Genomic DNA, 20,553 nt, shown 5'->3' on the forward strand with positions numbered 1-20,553 from the left:
AGAATCAAGTGAAGAGTTCTTTAAAACTCTAAGTTCCTAGATCTTGATCCCAAAAATTGATTCAGTAGATTTGGAATAAGGCCCAGGACACTGGCTCTTCTTATATTTCCCAGCCAATTCTCATGATCTACCAGATTAAAAACCCCCTGGGCAAATATCCAAGGAAACTCATTCCCAGCCCCCAAAGTAGCCCCTTAGACATAGGTGTCTTATGAAATATGAATGGTTGCCCAGCTAGAAAGGCCAGGAAAGAGGGATTACTAACGTAATAGCAAGAGCACAGAGCTGCTGAGAATCAGGAGACCTAGATCTGGCTCCCAAATCTAAAATCACTGACCAGCAACCCATTCAAAACCTTACTTTATCCATCTGTAAAATGGAACATTCAATCAAACAAGACTTACACTCCTCTCAGAAACATGAGCTGGGCATGTGTTCCTGTGGACGACGACTATGAATGTGATACCAATTTAAGACATTAGCGCCATCAAAAAGGGGATCTTTTAAAAGATAAACTCTACTGTATTGAATTTTAAGACTTGACTTCAGCTTTAACTTGGACACAAGACATTTAGAAGCAACAGCAAGATGTAAACTGCTTCCTTTTTAAGTTCAGTGACTCCTAAATAGAACCTCACAGACATGTGACAGAGAAAAGAGGCCTTTTACAGTTTATTGCTCCCTCAATAATGTCTGGGGCAGCAGCCTTTGCAGGGAAGCTGCCAGAAGCCTCCTAAAGACATTTATAGTCTATGTCCAATAAGGTAATTGGCCACCAAATGATGAGAAAGTAACTATGAAAGCTCGACTACCTAATCTTTATAGTCGTTATACATATAAGAAGGAATGGGGTATGTAAAACTATATTCTCCTATAAACTTGGAAATAGATAGGCTCTGGGTGAATTGAAAATTTTCCTTTTTTTTTTTTTTTTTACTTCAAACCACATTCCAAGGGCTTGCCTAGCCTCGTTTTACACACATGGACATCTGGCAGAGAAATAAATTAAGGCTTACCTTAGAGGGCACAAAAATGCATCCATTTATAAGTGTTATTTTAGAAGGGACTGTCTGATCCTGTTGACTTATTAACTTCATTAGAAGGCTGATGAATCTACTGCTAGGCAAATGAGAGGGAGCGCAGGCTGTGTAAAGTGATGGGCAAAATTTCACACCCCTTCTCCACATGGTGGGGTTATTTATGATCGTGATAAAAATGGCACTGCATTTGGAGGAAAGAGAAAACAACATAAAATAATCAACAGACACGATTCACAGGAAAGTGTTACATTCTCTCAGCCACTGGACAAAAATCCAGATTTATACATGTCCAAGTCCTCCCTACTGGAAAAAAAAAAAAAAAGACTAGGTCGTAAAAGAACCTCCCGTTCCCATCATAAATAAGAAAGTATTAAATCTGTGATCCAGACCTGCTTCTCCGCCGTCCACATTTCTCTCTCTCTTCTGAGGGCTCAATGTTTGGGACAAACTCCTTCCTCATTCATTTTTTAGAACACAGACTCATAGATTGAATGATGTTCTCTATATTTAATAAATTTAAATTAAGTAGTTTGGACAGGTGTTCTGGCTAACCCCTGCTAATGGCCACTATCCATCAGTGAAGGGCACCCCAGCAGAGTGTGTCCATGGAGCTGACACTGATTTTTTAGGAGGGTGGCCGTGCTCAGGAATGGGGCTGTTATCGATCGGGCTTCATAAATCCTAATGTCATGCTTCCTGTTTGACTTCCCAGGTTGGTAGAGGCTGTGGACCTGGAATTAAAAGAGACTTGGGAGAACATTTCATACAATGCTTTTCATGAGGAAAGAGAAGACCGGCATGAATACTCAAGCTCATTAGTAACTGCAATGGGCCTAGAAGCCAAGCTTCCTATGGGCTCTGTGGTGCCCAACCCTGCCTGAAGGTAACAATCCATCAGGAAGCTTTCAAGATTATACATCCTAATGCCCGGCCTTTCTAAAATGGAATCTCTTGGGTAGGGCCCATGAATCTCGATTTTTAATTCGTTCCACATATAATTCTTAGGATATGCCAAATTTGAGAACCATGTATGACCCCACCCTACCTTCCATGTTAATTCCTTGAGAGGTAACAAATCTCTTCAATGAGCTTAGATCCCCTAATACAGGGGTGTCAGACTCATTTTCACCAGGGGCCACATCAGCCTCACAGTTGCTGTCAAAGGGCCGAATGTAATTTTAGAACTGTATAAAGGTAACTATTCCTTAACAGTTAAATGAGAGCTCAGCGCTGCTGCCAGGTAGAAACAAGGTGCCAGGCCAGATAAAACAAGGTGGAGGGCCAGATTCGGCCCGCGGGCCTTGTGTTTGCCACCTGTTCCCTAATGGTTGCATTGAAAACAAAATCATCAGTAATGAATGAGTTAACTCTGCGCTATATTAGGGGAACTTAAATCAGATGGTGTGTTTTGCATCCCATATGCAAAAATCATCTTCTGGTGTCGGAAAACCAAGAAGTATATTAACATTACCCTTTTGCTAAGCACAGAAGAGTGTCTAAAGGAGAAAGCTCCAGAGTTTTCTCTTCATAGAAATGTATCATTTCCAGGCTTTAGGTGCTTCAGATTCTAGATGTGTTCTGCACCCCACCCCACTAAAGATATCAGCACAGCTGTCATTTGGAGCCTGGTGGAAGCTGCTGGGCCAGGAGGATATGGGCCTATGAACAAACATGAATCGTTATATTAAGTAATGACTGGATTGCAGGCATTTTGCATTCTGTGCATCATCTTGCTGAATCCTTGAGAAGCTTCTGTGAGATAGGTCTTCTCATCATCCCACTATGTGGAGAAGTAAAGGAGGCTTAAAGAAATTAAAACATTGCTCGAGGTGGTGCTGCTAGTAAGCAGTATATCCGGGATTCCCACCCAGACCATTTGAATCCAGAATCCACTCTAACCGCTACACCTACTCAATCCCATCTGTTACTAGGTGCTTCTGAGACCTACGGAAATGCCTGGTATGTGAAACAGTGTTTCCTCTTGAGAGTGTTACATCCTAATGGAAAAATAAGATGTTTTACATTAAACAGCAAAACAAAATATGTGTGCCCATTGATCAGTTCTCTAGTCATTTCTAAAATTGCTTTGCATCCTTTATAGAATGAGGCGGCGTGATAATAATAAAAATATAAGCATTTCCTGCACCAATACGGTGCAGACTGCACCGTATCTGGTTTGTCCATATGCATTCTTGCATATGTCCGATGCTCTTTCCAATGTAAATTAATATTGTCTGTCAACCAAACTAAACACACCTTGCAGAGAGTGATCAGGACAAACTTACTCTGCATCCCCAGCAGTGAGCTCAGGGCTGCTTACATATGGATGCTCAATTAATATCTGTTCAACAGAGTGCTCGCTGACCCATTCAGGAGTTTCCACCAGATTTATTAGCAGTGAAAGCAAATAGAAGAAAGCCCCAGTCCTAGAGGGAGGATCTCACAGCCTGTGTCAGCCCAGCCTTCGGGACCTCACATGTGAAGAGACGAACGAATGGGATGGAAAGCTTTTAATTAACAGCCTTGCAAAAAAAAAATGTCATTCCAATCTGCTGTTTTGTTTCCATTAATTCACTCAGATTCAACAGGAATTCCACCAGGGAATTGGGGTGAACAGCTGGAGAGGGAGGGAAGCACATAAATAAATCATGAGTGTCATTAAAATGTGTAAACTAATAACTTCTGGGAAGTCTCAGCAATTATTATCAGGGTTTTCTTGGCAAACAAAAAAATTAATAATTCCAAAAGGTCTCCAATTCCTATTTTTAAAAATAAAAACATAGCATCCCCCAGAAAGGTCACTGACAGAACAATTAGGGGAGGAAATAAATGGCCCGGACAACAGCTTGCAAAGCAGATGAAAAGTCACAGGATTCCCCAGTGGCAGGAGGACGAGACAACTCAATACAAGGAAAGTGACAGGCAAGGCGGGCCGGGCTGGCATTGGTTTGGAGCTATTGGAATGTCAGCTCAGTTCTCTAAGCTCTTATTTAGTGTCGCCCACGGGATAGGCTTTGTAGTTCCAGAAATCAGAAAGGCACATGTCCCCTGCTCTTGATAGGTTCCCAGGCTGGGAACAGATCACAACACACTGTAGGGATGTGGCATCAGCAGCGAACAGCGGACGGTCGGGGAAGGTGTCCAGGAGGATGTGTCTGGGAAGGGTGTACTCCATAAACACCCCAAAACTAGGAACCCCTCTGCCTGAAGTCCCCTTGCTCTGCAGCTCCTGAGGACAGACATACAGAGTAAGGGCTGAGCCTTATCAAAGAGCAGAATTTATTCCATGCTGCTAGACTAGGCGTGAATGAAACAGAGCAAAAGAAAAAACAAGAACCGAGGTGAAGGAGCAATGGGGAGAAACCATGCATTGCAATGGATTTCTGTTTGCTCTTCTGCCTCCACAATTGCACACCCATTCAGTGTTGTAAGGATCCCTAATCCAATAGGAAATCCACAGGAAAACTCCTGATCATAAACCGACTACTCAGGGACCATAGCTAGAGAGTAGCGCTTGGGATGGAGAGATGGAAGCTGGACAATTGCTTACTAGCTCAGCTCACTCCAGAAATTAGTTCCTTCAACTATTTTTTTAAGGGAAGACTGTGCTTACCAGTCCAAGTGTCAATGTTTAAGACATATAGAACTGAGTCCCAGAAGCGATTTGCCACTCAGAAACATAAATCTCAACCATGACTTACATTCAAAACCAAAGATTCAAAAACCTCAGGCAGTGGAATAATTGGCCTTCTCATAGTTGCCACTTCCAGAGAAAGTGACATTCTTGCTCCCAAATCGAGGACCATGAATGTCAACAAATGAGGCAGAGGTACAGACACCTGTGCTTGCAGAGGAGCGTGAAGATGGCACCAAAGTATATGCTACATGCTGTTGTCACAGGAATGAAGGAGACCATGGCCCCATCACTCAGTCAGGCCATGATGCCTGCACAGCAGCTATCAATGGCCTATTTTCAGTGGGAACGGAAGAGACAAGAAGCAAAGGGTTATCTCTGTCCGGCTGCAGAGTTTCCATGTAGGAGGACATGTGATGCTATGGAAAAAGTTCAAGTTCAGGAGCCAGGAGGATCCTGCTCTCAGATGTATGACCTTAGGCCTGGATCCCCTCTCCCCTCAACTTATTAACTGTACGACATCTGGCAAGTCATTTAACCCCTGAAATGCTCAGTGTTTTCATTTGTAAAATGGGGCCGGTGATACCCAACTCTCAAGTCTGCTGTACAGGACAGAACAAGAGAGCTTAGGTAAAGGAACTAGCATGGAGAAGCAGTTCAATTACAGGTGGATTACATGATGATTAATTCTCCCTGAGTGTGTTGCATGCATAGCACTCCATGCCAAGCATTTTCTAGGGAATGTACATATTTCATGTTATTGAAATATCATAACCACTCTAGGAGGTCAGTTTTAGTATAATTCTCAGCATATAGAGAAGGAAATGGAGGCACAGAGAGGTGGAGAAACTTGTTCAAGGTCACCCTGTGGCTAAGTGGAAAAGCATGAACTTGAAACCAGACCATCAGTCCCAAAGGCTTCACTTTAATACTTTGCTGAGAAGAAAACTGATTGATACTGAGCCTTCTGACCTTGACTCATCACTCTTCCTTGAGTCAGGCTTCTACTAAATCGAATAGAGTTGGGGCCCAAAATCATTTGACTGATAGGCAGCCCCCTAGTTTGACATACTATGGGCTGAAAAGATTCTGATAGTGAAACCCTGGTTCTCTTTGAAAAAGTCATCCCCTAACCTCATGAAGTCTCTAAGCTTGAAATCCTATGTGTAAATTGTTACTTGACTAAGAGATGCCAACAGGTGGTTGTGCTGACGGCCATTTATGTCGTCATCCTTCTGTTGGTGGAGACAAAACTTGAACCACCTCCTGTGTAAAAGCACCAAGGAGTTTTAGAAAGAGTGTCACAAAGGCACGAGACGCTACTACATTGCTGAATGCTTTTAAACAGTCTTGTCTGTTTAGAAGTAGATGGCCTCTGAATTATTAATCCAGTAAGGCAAATAATTATATCACAGTGGAACCTACCAGGGACTGTCATCTTGTCGTGACGGCTCCTGCTCCAGGCTCCTCTGTTACATAGAAATTGAAGAATCACCAAATTCAATTTCAACTCGGTTAAGGATGTTGGGCCAAATCATGAAACCAAAAGGGTGCATGTTTAATTTAGTTTCTTTTCTCTGCACACTGTATTACTAAGGAAGATCATGGTGCTCTAGGCTTTAACTGTAAAATGCATCATCATCATCAGTAGAAAAGAGAGTGGGAGACAGAGATCTTTAGGGGCTGAGCAGGGAAGAAAAAAAAATCAGAAGACACCCTATGAGGCCCCAGCAAGCTGGAAAATCCCACAAGATTTAAGAACAGCCCCTGTCCTCAATCATATTCCATCCAGGTTCCTAAGCTGGGATTTCTGTGGCCCATGACCCTTCTGAAACACAACACAAAAATAAAAATACATTCCTACATAACATTTATCCAGAGGGAAAGCCCATAATATCCGCCGGCTTTTCAAGTCCCTAAGAGGTCACACCACATGGCATCTGTTATCTGTAAACTCTGCTGTGAGTGGCCCATTTGGCTTGGCCCTTCTGTGAACCTGGGGAGGCCCCACACTTCCTATTTGGTCCGACAACCATTTTCTCTCCCACCCCGTCTGGCTCCCTTCTCTCCTGAAGCCCAGCCTTGCCTGGCCTTTTCCCTACACCAGTGACATTTTTCCACTTTCCATTTGCAAAATTGTATCCCACCCATCATTCCAACATCCAGCTCAGAAAATCTTGTCTACAAAAGAACATCTTTAACTAGGTAGAATCGACATTCCAATTCCCTTCAGTTAACATAGGGACAGCATTTTAAATCACTCTTTCCCCTTCCCTGTCCCCTCTCATCACCCCCTGAAAGTCTCTGCTAAGTCCTAGAAGCACAGAATCCATTCCCTTGACGCCCTGCAATCTCCATCACACGGACGCCTGAATCAAAGGAGCCTTATAAACAAAGTCAATAATGAAATGAAAACTATGCAAACACACAGGGTTATAGAAATCATTAATTATTACAATTGAGTGAGCACTTCCTGCATGTGAATTACTGTCCTGTTTGTTCATTTATCATTTCATTGAATCCTTGCAATCTATCCATTAATTTATTTATTGAGCAAACATTTTTTAGGTCCTTTCTGTTTGCCAGATACTTTCCTAGGTGCTGAGGATACAGCATTAAATGAAAATGGGAAAAATCTCTCGCTCCATGCTTAGATGTTAAGCAGGTATAGACAGACAATCAATAAATCAGTGAGTAAGTATTCAGCATGCCAGAAGGTGCGAAGTCCTAAGGAGTGAGGGAATGTAAAGTCCTGGGGACAGGCCCCACCGAGTAGGTGAACAAAGAGGGGCCGGGAGTGAGGGGAGTGAGGGCGAGCCAGCGTCTGATAGAAGAGACCTCAGGCAGAGGAAGAGCCAAAGGTGAGTGTTCTGGGGAAAACAGACTGGTGTGTACAAGGAGCATGAGGACAAAGTGGCCGGAGCAAAGGTAGCTTCCGTACTATAAACAACTTCCATTCAGGGAAACTGAGACTTAGAGAATGAAATAGGTTGAATGGTGCCCCCCACCCCCAAAACCACATGTCCACATCCTAACCCCCAGATCCTGTAATGGGGACCTTATTTGAAAATAGTGTTTTTGAGGTGTAATTAATGATCTTGAGATTAGATCATCCTAGATTATCCAGATGGACCCCAAATCCAATGGGACAGACCATGAAAAGACATGAGCACAGAGAAGCAAGCCACACAGAGATTGGAGTAATGCAGCCACAAGGCATGCCGACAGCCACCGGAAGCTTAAGGAGGCAAAGAATTCTTCCTAAGCCTCCTGGAAGGAGTGTGGCCACATCAACCCCTTGATTCCCGTCCTCCAGCCTCCAGAACTGGGAGAGAATAAATGCCTGCTGCTTAAGCCGCCCAGGCTGTGGTCTCCGTTATGGCAGCCATGGGACACTAACAGAGAGCGATAAAATAAAGTTCCCAAAGTCACAGAGCATTCTGGGAGTGGTGGGGGTGGGGAGCAAACTGGGGCTTGAATCCCGTCAACTGGACATTAGGATGCCCTTAGAGCCACTCCGCTGTCTACCGTCTTTCGTGCACACTAGTGCGTATACTGGCTGGTGACCATGGGGCACACACTGGGTCCCTTAAGAGCCTCCAGCATTAGGTACCTGGCTTTGGCTCCCAGGCTTTGACTGGCTGTCAATCTCTCCTGAAACTTGGGATGCTGTCTCCCATTGGGATGCAGGGATTCTCTGGCTTGTTTTGTTATTTGCCCCCATCAGACAGCATGGGAGTCAGGCCACCACAGTATCACTGTGACTGGGCCTGAGAGGGAGGAGTCTGAGCCTCCGATTACCCGGGAGTCCCGTGCGAGTGCAAACAGGCATGCTTTTATATATTGCAAGCACCCTGGTTACTTATTGCCCTGCCAATTTTCAATGAGCAGCAAAATTAGGTTTTAGACAACCTGTGCAAATGGAGGCAGGCCTCAGTCGATAGGAGCAATTAACCCCTAAATATTTAATAGACGCTGTGACTGCTCCCTCTCCCTGGCAGAGAGGCCCCGGCTAGTCTCCTGCAAATAAACGAGTCAGATGAAGAAGCAGCAAGGTGTGCAGATACTCACACCCCAGGCCCCTCTGCTCCAGGACCCAAGAAAACCCTCAGGACAGGGGTCCGGGGTGATGACAGCCAAGTGAATGGCCTTTTGTGACAGCATCCTTCCCTGTGTTTACAAAGGGCAAGGTCAGTGGGATACATACACGGCCTCTTGAGTGTCAGGGACAGATAAGAATGACGGGTGAGATGCAGACTCACAGTGGCTGATGAAACTTGCTGTCGCCCTGTGTGACTGCAGGCAGTGTGACTGTGAGCCTGAGTGTGAGTGGGTGTGTGAGTGGAAGGATGTATACAGGAAGGTAAGCATGCAGGCATTCCCTATGCAGAGAAGCTCCTAGGTTCATAGCTCCTAGGTTCAAGCCCTGCCTGCCTTAACCCACCCACACCCGTCTTCTGCCTGTCCCCAGTGCCCCCGTGTCCCACCAGGGCTGACTTACCTAGCACACACAATGGGTAGTGCCTAAGGCACAAACGCTTCCTTTCTTTTAAAATCAAAACAAAAAATGAAATTTTAGGCTAAAACAAAATGTTTTAATACATTTGTCTTTATACCAATGCACTCATGAAGTATCTTTTAATATTATTTTATAGAGGAAGGAGCCCCAAAAGCTTCAGGTCGTGAAAGTCAATGCACAGACCTGATCCCACATGGGTCTGTTCCTGTAAGTGCAAGCTTCTCAAGAACTACAGCACCTTACATCACAAAGGACCCAAAACAGGCACACCCAGGCTGCGCATCCTCCCACAGCAGACCCCTTATCCACAACGACACCAGGTCTCTCCTTGAATCGGGCACCCCCCCCGCCCCCCCCCCCCCCCCCCCCCCGCATCTCTCCAGCCAGACTACCTTCGTCAAGAAGAATGTCACACTGCAGGAACGCAAAAGCAACAACACTACTGAGGACAACGTGTGGCCAGCCCCACAAGAGATAAGCAAAGTGCTGTGGCAATTCCCAGGTGTAGGCCATCGGTTCCACCTGGGACCTTAAAGAGGGCTTCCAGGAGGGGGCCCATCTTCTGCTCCTTTCAAAACAGGCTTCCCAAAGTCTTAGCTGGCATTTCTCACATGAGCCAAGACAAGTAACTCCTTAAGAATCTCTAATCCTCTTACCTCCAAAGCGAACTCTCAGTCACGCTCCCCAGATTGAAGTCATATAGCTTCGTCAGGATAAGGATAACCTGCGAGGGGGGTGAGGAGGAGAGCAGAGGAGAGGAGCAAAAGGGGGGGAAAAAAGAAAGCTTGCTTTAGTTTGTGTAACCATGTATAGTGCATCTCAAATTACCCAAAGAAAAGGTTAGTGTATCAGTTGAGTGGATGGTTATCATAGGATCAAGCAAGGGGAAAACATATTAATTTAATGCATCCCCATAACTGGTAGCATTTATTTTAATCCTGAAGATGCTTTGCATTTAAAATAAAAGCATGCCCACAGGAATGAACTGGGAATTGACAGTTGTTTCTCCACATCTGTCCTCCTTCAAGGTCAGGCACAGGCTGGCTGGCTCTGTTATGGCCACCAGGAGATCTGAGAGTGGGCTTGCTTCTGATCTGAAGATAATTCTGATTTGCACACTTGGGCTAACAGGGTAAGAAGGAGCTGGGTCTCATTCTGTCTACAGACCAGTTCAAAGAGATTTTGTGTTTCCATCACTAGGGCCAAAGATACCTGAACGGCAGGCAGGTCCAGTGCCCAACACGATCTGATGAGTGTCACCTACCACGCAGCATCTGTCCCCGCCATGGAGTAAACAGGTCATTGGACTCCACTGGACTCCAGGACCACTGACTCCAGTTGAAATTACAAAACCCAGAAGGAAGCTAGACTGTCAGAGAGCTGGAGCTGCCTACTAGCAGTTTGCTGGAATGTCTTTGGGCTAGTCAGTCTGGTTCTATGCCCTTTAAACTCCCCCAGCTGGGAACTTGGATATAAGACATCTCCTAGCCTGCCCCTCACGAACTTGGACAGTGGCTTAGGAACAACTCCATACCTACAAGGAGGCTAAGCGCATGCACCTGAATCGATTTTAATCAAAACGCAGGTGCCTTATATACAGTGTCTGCCTGCACGCGTGGTAATCCAGTTACACATAATTGTGTTTATCTAAATTTAATGCACAACTCATTTCACTTTTCTCCGCTCCTTCCCATTCCACAATTTAACTTCCTCCAGTTCATTTGCACAGCAGCCATTAAACTCTTTCCGAGATAATGAATTTCTGCTACCAAGAAGGGGCTTTCCCATTCTAGGTATCCATTTTAGATTAAAGAAAAATAATCAGCCATTCTATTGAACATGTTTATGGCATTTAACTGATGACAAAACCCTCACTTTGATATTTATTCTCATCCAGCACCCCATGGGGACGGTCAGCGCTATTTCCATTAGTTTTACGTAAACTAAGAAAGAATTAGAGGCAAGGATGTGACCCATTATAGGTTGAAGAGAGTCCATGGCAAAGTTGGTTTGGGACACTCAACTTTTTTGCAGGGCCATTACTGGAGGGCGCATTGGGCTCCTCTCTGATTCCCGTGCTAGGGAGTGGTGGGCTGGCAAACAGCCAAACCAAGACAGACACCAATGGCACGGCTCTTCATAGAACAGTAGGAGCTGCTAAGCCACCTGTCCTATTAGCATAGCGCAACAGCAAGGAGTGTGAATCCCATGCAAAGCACTGTTCTCCACAGTCACTCAGGGGACCTTGCCTCTCCCCTTCATTATGAGTTTCCTCATTCATTAAATTCAGGGGCGAATGAAGACAAGGGACTTATCCACACTCTTCTCAACCAGATGCCTAGCAATGTGCCAGATAATTCCTGTTTTTGTTGAATTAATATGCACACACATGCACACAAAAAGCTTCCGCCCTTTATTTTACCTTATTTTTTATATGAAGTCACTCTCACAGTCCGTATGTAAAAGCACAGTGGCTATATACATGCAAGCCATCTGAAATGCTGGACAAGCAAACTCAAAACTATGCTCTTCTAGAAGTTGGTCAGAACACCTGTTTCAAGCACTAGAGGAGCAAGGCAGAACAGTGCATTTTCTCCCAGTATCAAGCCCGCATGGACCTGCAACAATCTCCAACAAGTGCAAAGTCCACAGAGAGAGAAGAAAGAGACGTCGGGGGTAAGAGTTCCACTTCATTACTGGAGTTTCTAACAAATAACTGGGTCTGGGACACCCTTCGATGAACCCAGAGCCATTCTCATTCTATCAGTCTCCTTACCAAATGCTTGGACTCAATGCATAGTCAGATCTTTACAGCACCACGTAAATAGAATGATAAAAGTAAATCCAGGGAATGATGGGACCGAGAGACTCTCCTTCTTTCCTTCCCCCCCTCCATTTGTCTGCCCCTAATATGTTTCTGTGTCTCATCTCATCTTTGGGTCTGCTTGTTGGAGGGTTCAGACAAACACGCCCTTCCGAACCTCTGTGAATATTTTTTCTGCCTTCATGGTAGACAGCTTCAATTCCGTCTTTGCATTCATGCACTTTCTTGATTAGGAATCTTTACTGGCTCCCCCTGTCTAATGATGAACCCCCGACTCCTTCAGCTGGTATGTAAGACACTTCACAGTCTGGTCCACCCTCACTCTTCCAACTACTTTCCCCTAATTCTCAAGAAACTGCCCCCTGCTTTAGCAACCTAAGTTTCCCAAGGTGCTGCAAACAAGCCAAACCCATTCTCACCACTCTGCTTTCTCTCTGGCATGTTGGATTATTGTATCATTGCTCGTGTTCAGTCCTCTTATTATCATCTGCATAGCCTCACTATTGTGCAAAAAATTGCTCAGAATCCGCCTTCCTCAGGCAGCCTTCCAAGACTATCCCAGCCATCCAAGTTCTCTCTTTTGAATAGAAAAAGAACATAATTTGCTACTTAAAACACTATCTTGATAGCTTCTAGATATCACATCAGTTACCTTCCCAAATCAATTTTTAACAATTTGAGGAAGGATTCATGTTTTGTACTTCTGTCTCCCTAGCAGGTAGGCTCAGCCTGTCAAATGTCCCTATAAATAGTCATTTTTGAGTCAATAAAAGATCATGGTGTTTTGGCAGTAAATCAGTCTTTAGAATGGGATGGCATTAATTTCGTCTACCACCCTCATTTTACAGATGAGGAAACTGAGGCACAGAGGGAGGAATTGACTCAAGTTTAAGTCCCAATAATGTGTGACCTTGACCAAGCTCCCCAGGGCACTATACTTCCCACTCCGTGAGTGAAGCTGGAGTCTAACAGTCACTGGAGAGCAGTGATACAGATTCTCTGGCCCCACGCCTAGCAAGTTTAACTTGAGCATTCTGGGTAGTGTCCAGAAATCTTGCTGTGGCAACTGAGGGACCACATTTTGAGAAATATTCCATCACATTGTGATTCCTTTCCCAACTCTGTGCCGCAATCCCCCCACCCTCCCACCTTGCTGAGATCCTGATCTAGAACCGCATCCCTTCTTTTGCATTGAGTTTAACCTAACAAAGAAGGCAGAGAGTAGGAGATGGAAGAGGAGGTTGTCTCAGCAAAATTACCCACTGCCCTGGAGGAAAGGTCAATTGGGGGCTGGAAGCTTCCTCTCCCCTGGAGCCCACACAGAAGGACAAAACAAAGCTATGAAAAGCTGCCATTGTAGCCTTTAGCCTTAAGACATTCTGTGTCATTCAAACAAAACCAAAAGCAAAAGAAAGCTTAGCCACTCCTGGCGTCTCTCACCACTCAGAAGGGAATTACCAGGGAAGAAAACTAGACACAAACCCACCTGACAACAAGCCCCAGGCTGTTGGGAAAGCACTCAGAATGGACGGCAAAATGCGAGTGTGCCTCTGGAATCACCAGTGGCTTGCAGGAAGGGTGAGGACCCATAATAAAGCCCAACTTCACTTCCCTCCAGCAGAGGTCCCCAGATGAGAGGGAACACTCACATTCAAAGAAGAAAAAGCAGGAATAAAACATTAATTGAACCCCTACTATGTGCTGGATACTACACTGGATGTGTCTCAATCCTCACAACAAATTTTTGAGACTGAGCAGATGTTATATGATATCCCCATTTTACAGACAAGGAAACTGAGTCCTGAGAGCTGAGCAAATTACCCCAAAGGTACAACCAGCAAGAAAGAGAGCCAGCATTCCCACCCAGGGCTACATGACTCAACCACGCCTGCTGTGCTCTAACACAATGCTTCTCCATCTAGCAAATGTTCATGTGGGCTTTCTGTGTGCAAGGGAATTAGTGAGCAGAAACAGAAAAAAAAAATACCCTTGCTCTCAAGTAGTTTAGCACTCACTCATATACTCCACAAATAGTTACTGAGCACCTCCTATGTGAATTAGAAAGTCACACGCCAAACTCCAGGAATCAGGGAGGCACCCAGGGCTCAAAGCCCAGAGAGTGAAGATAACTTTTGATTCCTTTGTTCTGGGAGAAAAAAGAAAAGGAAACAGATGTATAATAAGAAAAGAACTAGACAAATTGTTGGGAGACTCAGGTTTGTCAAATAAACTTTGTCAAATAAGTAACTTTTTGATCTCCTGGCTGCAATCCTAGAGAGATTTTCAACAGCAGGAGAAATAAAAATAAATTAGAATAATTAATGAGTAAATAGCACTTTCCTCTTAATGTAAGCTATGTACACACACACACACACACACACACACAGAGTAGTGAAGTCCCTAACTGTATGTGTGAGTGTACATGTAAATAATAGCTAGAAAAGCTAGTACATGTGTATGAGAATACATCTATATATACACACGTAGACATATGAACATACACACGTAACCTTACATTGCCATTTGACATCTTCCCTGAAATAAGAAACCTCTGTTCACACATCTCTTCCAGCCTTTAACACACTGGGTTACACAGACTTACCCACGTGTCTGCCTTGTCTATTAGATTGTGACCTCTTCGAGGTGAGCAGTTGGGTTTCCGCATCCCCGATACCCAGCATAATGCCTGACACGTGGCAGGTGGTACACAATGCCTACTGAATGAATTATAAATGTATGACAACAAAAGAAGGGATGAGATGATAAAGGTATGGGGGAGGTGCGGATAATGTGCTGTAAGAATTGAGAAGAGGAAGCAATTAAGTCCAGAAAATTAATCAGCCAAGTCTTCACAAAGGAGAGATTATATGATCTGGGACTTTAAGCATGATAAGAATTTCAACATCCAAAAATAGAACAAACCTTCCCTCCTTCCCTCTCTCCTATTCTTTTCCTTTCTTTCTTTCTGTTCTTTCTCGCTTTTGTTCTTTCTTTCTTTCTCTTGTTCTTCCTTTCTTCCCTCCATGAGAAAGAAGGCAAAAAGAACAATGGAATCATACAGAAAGGATGCAGGAAGCCCAACTTGTGGTCGACGGATGAAAAGTTTTATAAGAATGAAGAGAGCGGTGACGATGAGGGATTATATTATATTAAGAGACTTGCTATGTATATATAGTATATATTATACATAACAAGTAATATATATTAAGGAACCATATTATAATAAGGGACTAATATAATAAGGTGACCAAAAGGGACATAGCTGGCCTCTTACAAGACCAGTTGGTGCTGTCTTTGTTGACCATCCACCTCCTATGATCTTGTCCCCAGACATCTGCTGACTTCTGCTGCCCCCAGATGCTCAGGCCAGCCTTCTGCTAACTGCCTGATCTTTGGACACACTCATTGCCTGTAACTAATGTCTCCATTTCGCATTTCCCCTTTTTCTTTCACTCATCTATTCCTGGTTGTTCCCGGCATCGCATAAGATTCTCGGTGATGAAGAAGCAAATTCGAAATGGTTCCTGTCCTCATGAAATGCATAGCTTCCTGAACCTGCTGCCTCCCAGGATTATCTGTACTTGAACTAAGGTGTCCAAGTCCCTGGCAGGCTCAGGGTGAGTGATATTTGAGGGGTAAGGGAGCTTTCTACGTGATTCCCACACCACCCACTTCCTAATGAGAGGAGGTACCCACACTCAGAACTGCAGAGAAGTTTCAGTCCCTGTTCCACCTGAGAATTTTTCTCCATTTCCTGTGTCTAGATTCACTTATCCCATGGGGTCCAGCTGGGGCCTTCCGGATGGGGCTAGTGTGGGGGGCATGGGAAAAAAAGAGCACTTGCCAAGAGAGGACCTCACTCTAAACCCAGTCTTACCATACACTACTGTGCAAGGCAGGACAACTTATTTACTTTTTCATTATCTGCACCAATTTCCTAAAATTGGGATAAAAATACACCTCCCCCTGCCAGCCTCAGAATTGCTGATTCAAATCAAATAAGGGCAGCTGACCTGCTTTATAAGCTGTACTATGCAAATATGAGTTATTTGTATGATAATTATTCTTCAGGAGACAAGGGTTCCATCTAATGCTCATTGAGTAGGAGGGAAAGGGGGAATTCAGAGTCAAGAGTTGCTAAGCTCCTTCTTTAAAATACCCATCCATTCTAGACCCCAATGGCAATGCAGGAGGCTGCAGATCAGACCTGGTGTGCTCACCTGGCACCTGAACTCAGCTTCAGAAGGAAGGCGGAAGACCCCCAGGGAATCCTGTCCTCTGAAAGGATAATGAATAATCTGCACATTCATAAATCACTAGGATGCTCTCACCCATGAGCACATTCAGTGAAGTGAGGACATTTAATGCCTGTAAGTTTACCCTGGAGGAAAACTACTTTAGTTCATTAAACCTTCCTGAAATCTTGGTGCCTTTAAATCCATGGGGTTCTCTGCATGTGCCCCGCCAGTTCCCCTTCACCTCTCACCACCTCATTCCTGCCCCTGCATGGTATTTCTTTGTGTCCAGCCCATTGGAATAGGCACAGTAGTTGTCTTTACCAGGAGTAGTTGACAAAGGTGACCTAACAGGGATGCTAAGACATATTCCTCAGGGATCACCTACCAACGAGTGTATTTTGGGGTCTCAGCAGAGTCTGAATCCTGGGGTCCTCCTCCCTCCTCCGAAGCAATCCCTCAGGGAACAGAAACTCAATGCTTGTGATGCACAGCCCAACTGATCCCCATTATAAGACTGTCGGACTCCCGCTGGGTATCCAGAGCTGTGCTAGGCACGTGCCAAAGTCAGAATAACATAAACTGTGCTCCCTGCCCTCCGTGAGTCTGCAGCCCAGGTGAGAGGACGGTGTAAGAGAGACCAACGTTGCCATGGGTCCTGCATATGTCAACTCCGGCTCAAGGTAAAACCTCAGCGTGAGCCTTGATGCCTCCCTTATCCAACACATAACAAGATACACCCTGTGTCTCCTGAAACGTGTTGTCGTCCCCTGTATTGTCCAATTTCAGGTCCCCATAATTTTTTTCATTCGTTCACTAACCAAATATGTATGAAGTGCTTCCTGTTTGCCAAGTGCAGTAGATTCAGCAGCGAGGAAAACAAAGCAGCTTCTTTGCTCTCACTAAGTTTACTTTCTGGCAGGGGAGGTAAAGAAGTAGGTGAATGGCATTGTGTTCAGATGATGGTGAGTGTTTTGGGGGGGGGCCAGTAAACAGAAGAGTAAGTGCTAACATGCAGGGATAGCCAGGGGTATTCAGGCTGCAGCATAAGTAAGGAGCCCTGGACAGTCCTTTGTGAACAACTGAATGAGATGGGGGATTAAGTCATGTGACATGTGGGCAGTAAACTTCACAGGCAGAGGAAGCAGTGAACACAAAGATCCTCAGGCAAGAGTGTGCCTGGCATATTCAAAAAAACAGCGAGAAGGCCATTGAGGTTGGCGCTAAGAGGGGCGAGTAGTAGGAGATGAGGTCAGGGACATATTGGGAGGCTGAGCTCTTGCTTGAACTTGTGAACCATGTAAAGACTCTGTCTCTTGAGAAGGGAAGTTGTTGGAAGATTTTAATAGAGGACTGAAGTTTTCACAGGACCCCTCTGGTTGCTGTGCCGAGAAAGGCAGAAAGGGGACAAAAGTAAATTAGGATGCTGTTTTAATCATCCAGGTGAAGCCTGGTGTGGGTTAGACCAGAGCAACAGCAGTGGACAGGAATAGGGGCATGATGTGAATATATTTTGAAGGTAGAGCCAAGATTTGCTGACAAAGTGAAATGGGATGTGAATGAAAGAGAACAGTCGAGAATGACCCTCATCGTTCAGGACTGAGCAACTGGAAGGACAGCGTTGCCATTTTATGAGATGAAGACTGTAGGAGAAGGTTTGGACTGAAGATCAGAAGTTTAGCTTTGCACATTAAGCTTGCAAAGCCTAAGAGAGTTCAAATGGAGAAGTCAAATGGTCAGCTGGATAAATGAGTCTAGAGTTCAGGGAAGAAAGTCGAGGCTAGAAACATCAATTTGGGAATTGTCAGTGATTAGATGGTATTTAGAGACGTGAGACTAGAAGAGATCACCAAGAGATGAAGTGTGGATAGAGTAGAGATATGACAACAGAAAGCGGGGGCATTTCAGCATTTGGAGATCAGAGAATTCAGGAAGGGAAATCAGCATGTTTGGACCTCTCGAAACCGGCACAGGGGCCATTTGTGTCCTGTGTGAATGTTCACTGAACGGTATTTACTACAGGAGAGATTTTCAATTATCAGAAGGACAAGACGGTCTTCTGGTGAGGCCAGGAAGCCTGTTTTCCCAGATTCTCAGTGGGCTTCTGTATAAAGGTGGCCACTGTGGCAGAGACAGAGGCTTTGCCTAGACTTGACACGGACTTCCCCTCACCAAGGCTGATGCGGATACTATCACTGCGGAGTTCCCCACCTGCCAACATCAGAAACCAACACTAAGACCCCATGATGGCACCTGGTGGCAAGAGGATTACATTGCACCCCTCCCACCACTCCCATTGCTTCCAATGAGGGAGCAATTTCTCCTCTTTGGAATTGCTTTCCTGCCTGCAGTGATTATGCTAGAATCAACATCCTTCCGTTTCAGAATGCCTTATTCACTGTCACAGTATCCCACACAACATTACTTCTAACAAAGGAACTCATTTCACAGCAAATGAAGCGCAGTAATGGGCATGTCCATGGAATCCACTGGTCCTGCCACAAACTTCATCACCCAGAAGCAGATGAACTGATACAGTGGTTGAGTGGACTTTCAGAGCCTCCATGACAGAACTAGCTGAGAGCCAGCACTCTGAGAGGTTGTGGTGCTGTCCTCCAGGACATGGATTCAACCAGTGTGTGGCCGAAACATAAAAGTGTGGGAGGCCAGGGGCAAAGGCGGGAGTGGCCCCGCATCATTACACCCAATAAGGCACCACAGAATATTTTCTTCAGGTCCCCACAACCTTTGTCTCTGTTGATAGCGAAGTCTTGGTTCCGAAGGAGGAGATTGTCACCAGGAGGCAAAACACCTGTTCCATGGAATAAGAAACTGAAACTAATACCCAGCTATTTTGAGCTTCTCATGCTATCACTGAACCACCACAAAAATATGGAGTTGGGGGGTTGCGGGGGGCTACTCATGAGTAGGGGGTGGAAATGGGTGCTCAAAGCAGCTGAAGAGGTGATTGTTATGTTTATTTATTCCTGGCCCACTTTCCTGCCTATGTATTAGAAGTGCTCAGGACCCTGAGAATTTTATGTCTGACTCACCTGTCATCTGGCTTCTAATTTGATTCTGCCAATGGGCGCGGGGGAGGGGAGGCAGGTACTTGTGGGGACTGGTGGAAAGGAAAAGGCTATTGTGTCCATACTTCTGTTGTCTGGCGACAAGTCAATAGCATCAACAGAGCTAGTGGCAGCAGAAGCGGTGGTTCTGGGCCTTGGTGACAGAAATTACAGGCTCCCGGACTCCTGCTCACTGAGCTCAGCACGCACTGCAGGGGTCTGGGTGGCAGAGGCCCTTGGCCCCTTGTGCTGTGTTTCTCTCCTCCAGGGCAGGGTGTGATCGTTTCCGCAGTTACCGATCTTTGAGCAACATTACCTTTGTCTTTCTTGCTCCTCCAGCCTTTCCAGCACCGTAGTCAATGGTGAGTCAAAGACCCTCACTGACTGACACAGGTGGTCTAGGAAATTAAAGGAAACCCGGAAGAATGTGTGTTCTGGAAGCCATGTAAAGAAAGTGTTCCAAGGAGGAAGGAGTGCTCGGCTGGGTGAAAGGCTGACTGCTCACATGCAAGAAAGATTATGAATGGACCATTGGATTTAGCTGCTGGATGACTATAAAGGCCTTCAGAATAACTGGTTTATTCTGAAATTGGCTCTTCACCTCTCTGCCATCCTTACACTACAATGGCTTTTCTAAAGCAGTGGCTGAATCCTGTTACCTTCTGACAAATAATCTCTAGCGACTTCATACTGCCTTTAAGATCAACTTCAAATTCCTCATCACGGCATAAATGGTCTTTCTCAATCTGGCCCCAGTTGACATTTTAACCCTCTTTTATAGCCACTTTCCCCAAAATGACATCTAAATTCCAGCTGCCCTTGAATACCCATTTTTCTCCCTGTTCCCTACTCCCACACTTCTGCACAGCCTCTGTCCTCTGAAAGCTCTCCTCCCACCCTCCACCTGAACCTCTCCTCATTCTTCAAGGCTCGCCATGAAAATTATCAGCACTCTGCTCCCATCTGTCCTTCAAAACAGAACTTATTCCTTTAATCCATATTTCCCTAACATGTTGCACATACTTCCAACTATCCTATTTACCAGGTTATATTATAATCTTCTATTTGTGTGTGTGTACCTAATCTCCACCATTAGACTATGTGCTCCTTCAGCAGAGTGACCTTGTCTCGTTCATTGTTAGACTATGAGAGTACTGTTACGCTCTTCCTTGACATGGTTCCTATTATCCAAGAGAGATACAACACAGTCTTGGACTTGAAAGCATCAACATA

At 45.0% G+C, this 20,553-nt stretch overlaps 1 protein-coding gene across 1 annotated transcript in view; it reads right to left on the minus strand.

The window, feature by feature from the left end:
* SORCS3 (sortilin related VPS10 domain containing receptor 3) overlaps positions 1–20,553 on the minus strand; it is a 545,108-nt gene that overhangs the window by 370,340 nt on the left and 154,215 nt on the right. Inside the window, exon 2 of the mRNA XM_024555801.3 lies at positions 9,850–9,917. Within this exon, the coding sequence (XP_024411569.3) occupies positions 9,850–9,917 (68 nt within the window). The remainder of the gene's footprint in view (positions 1–9,849; positions 9,918–20,553) is intronic.

This window comes from Desmodus rotundus, chromosome 4, assembly GCF_022682495.2.
Source record: "Desmodus rotundus isolate HL8 chromosome 4, HLdesRot8A.1, whole genome shotgun sequence".
In the NCBI taxonomy this organism is placed as follows: domain Eukaryota; kingdom Metazoa; phylum Chordata; class Mammalia; order Chiroptera; family Phyllostomidae; genus Desmodus; species Desmodus rotundus.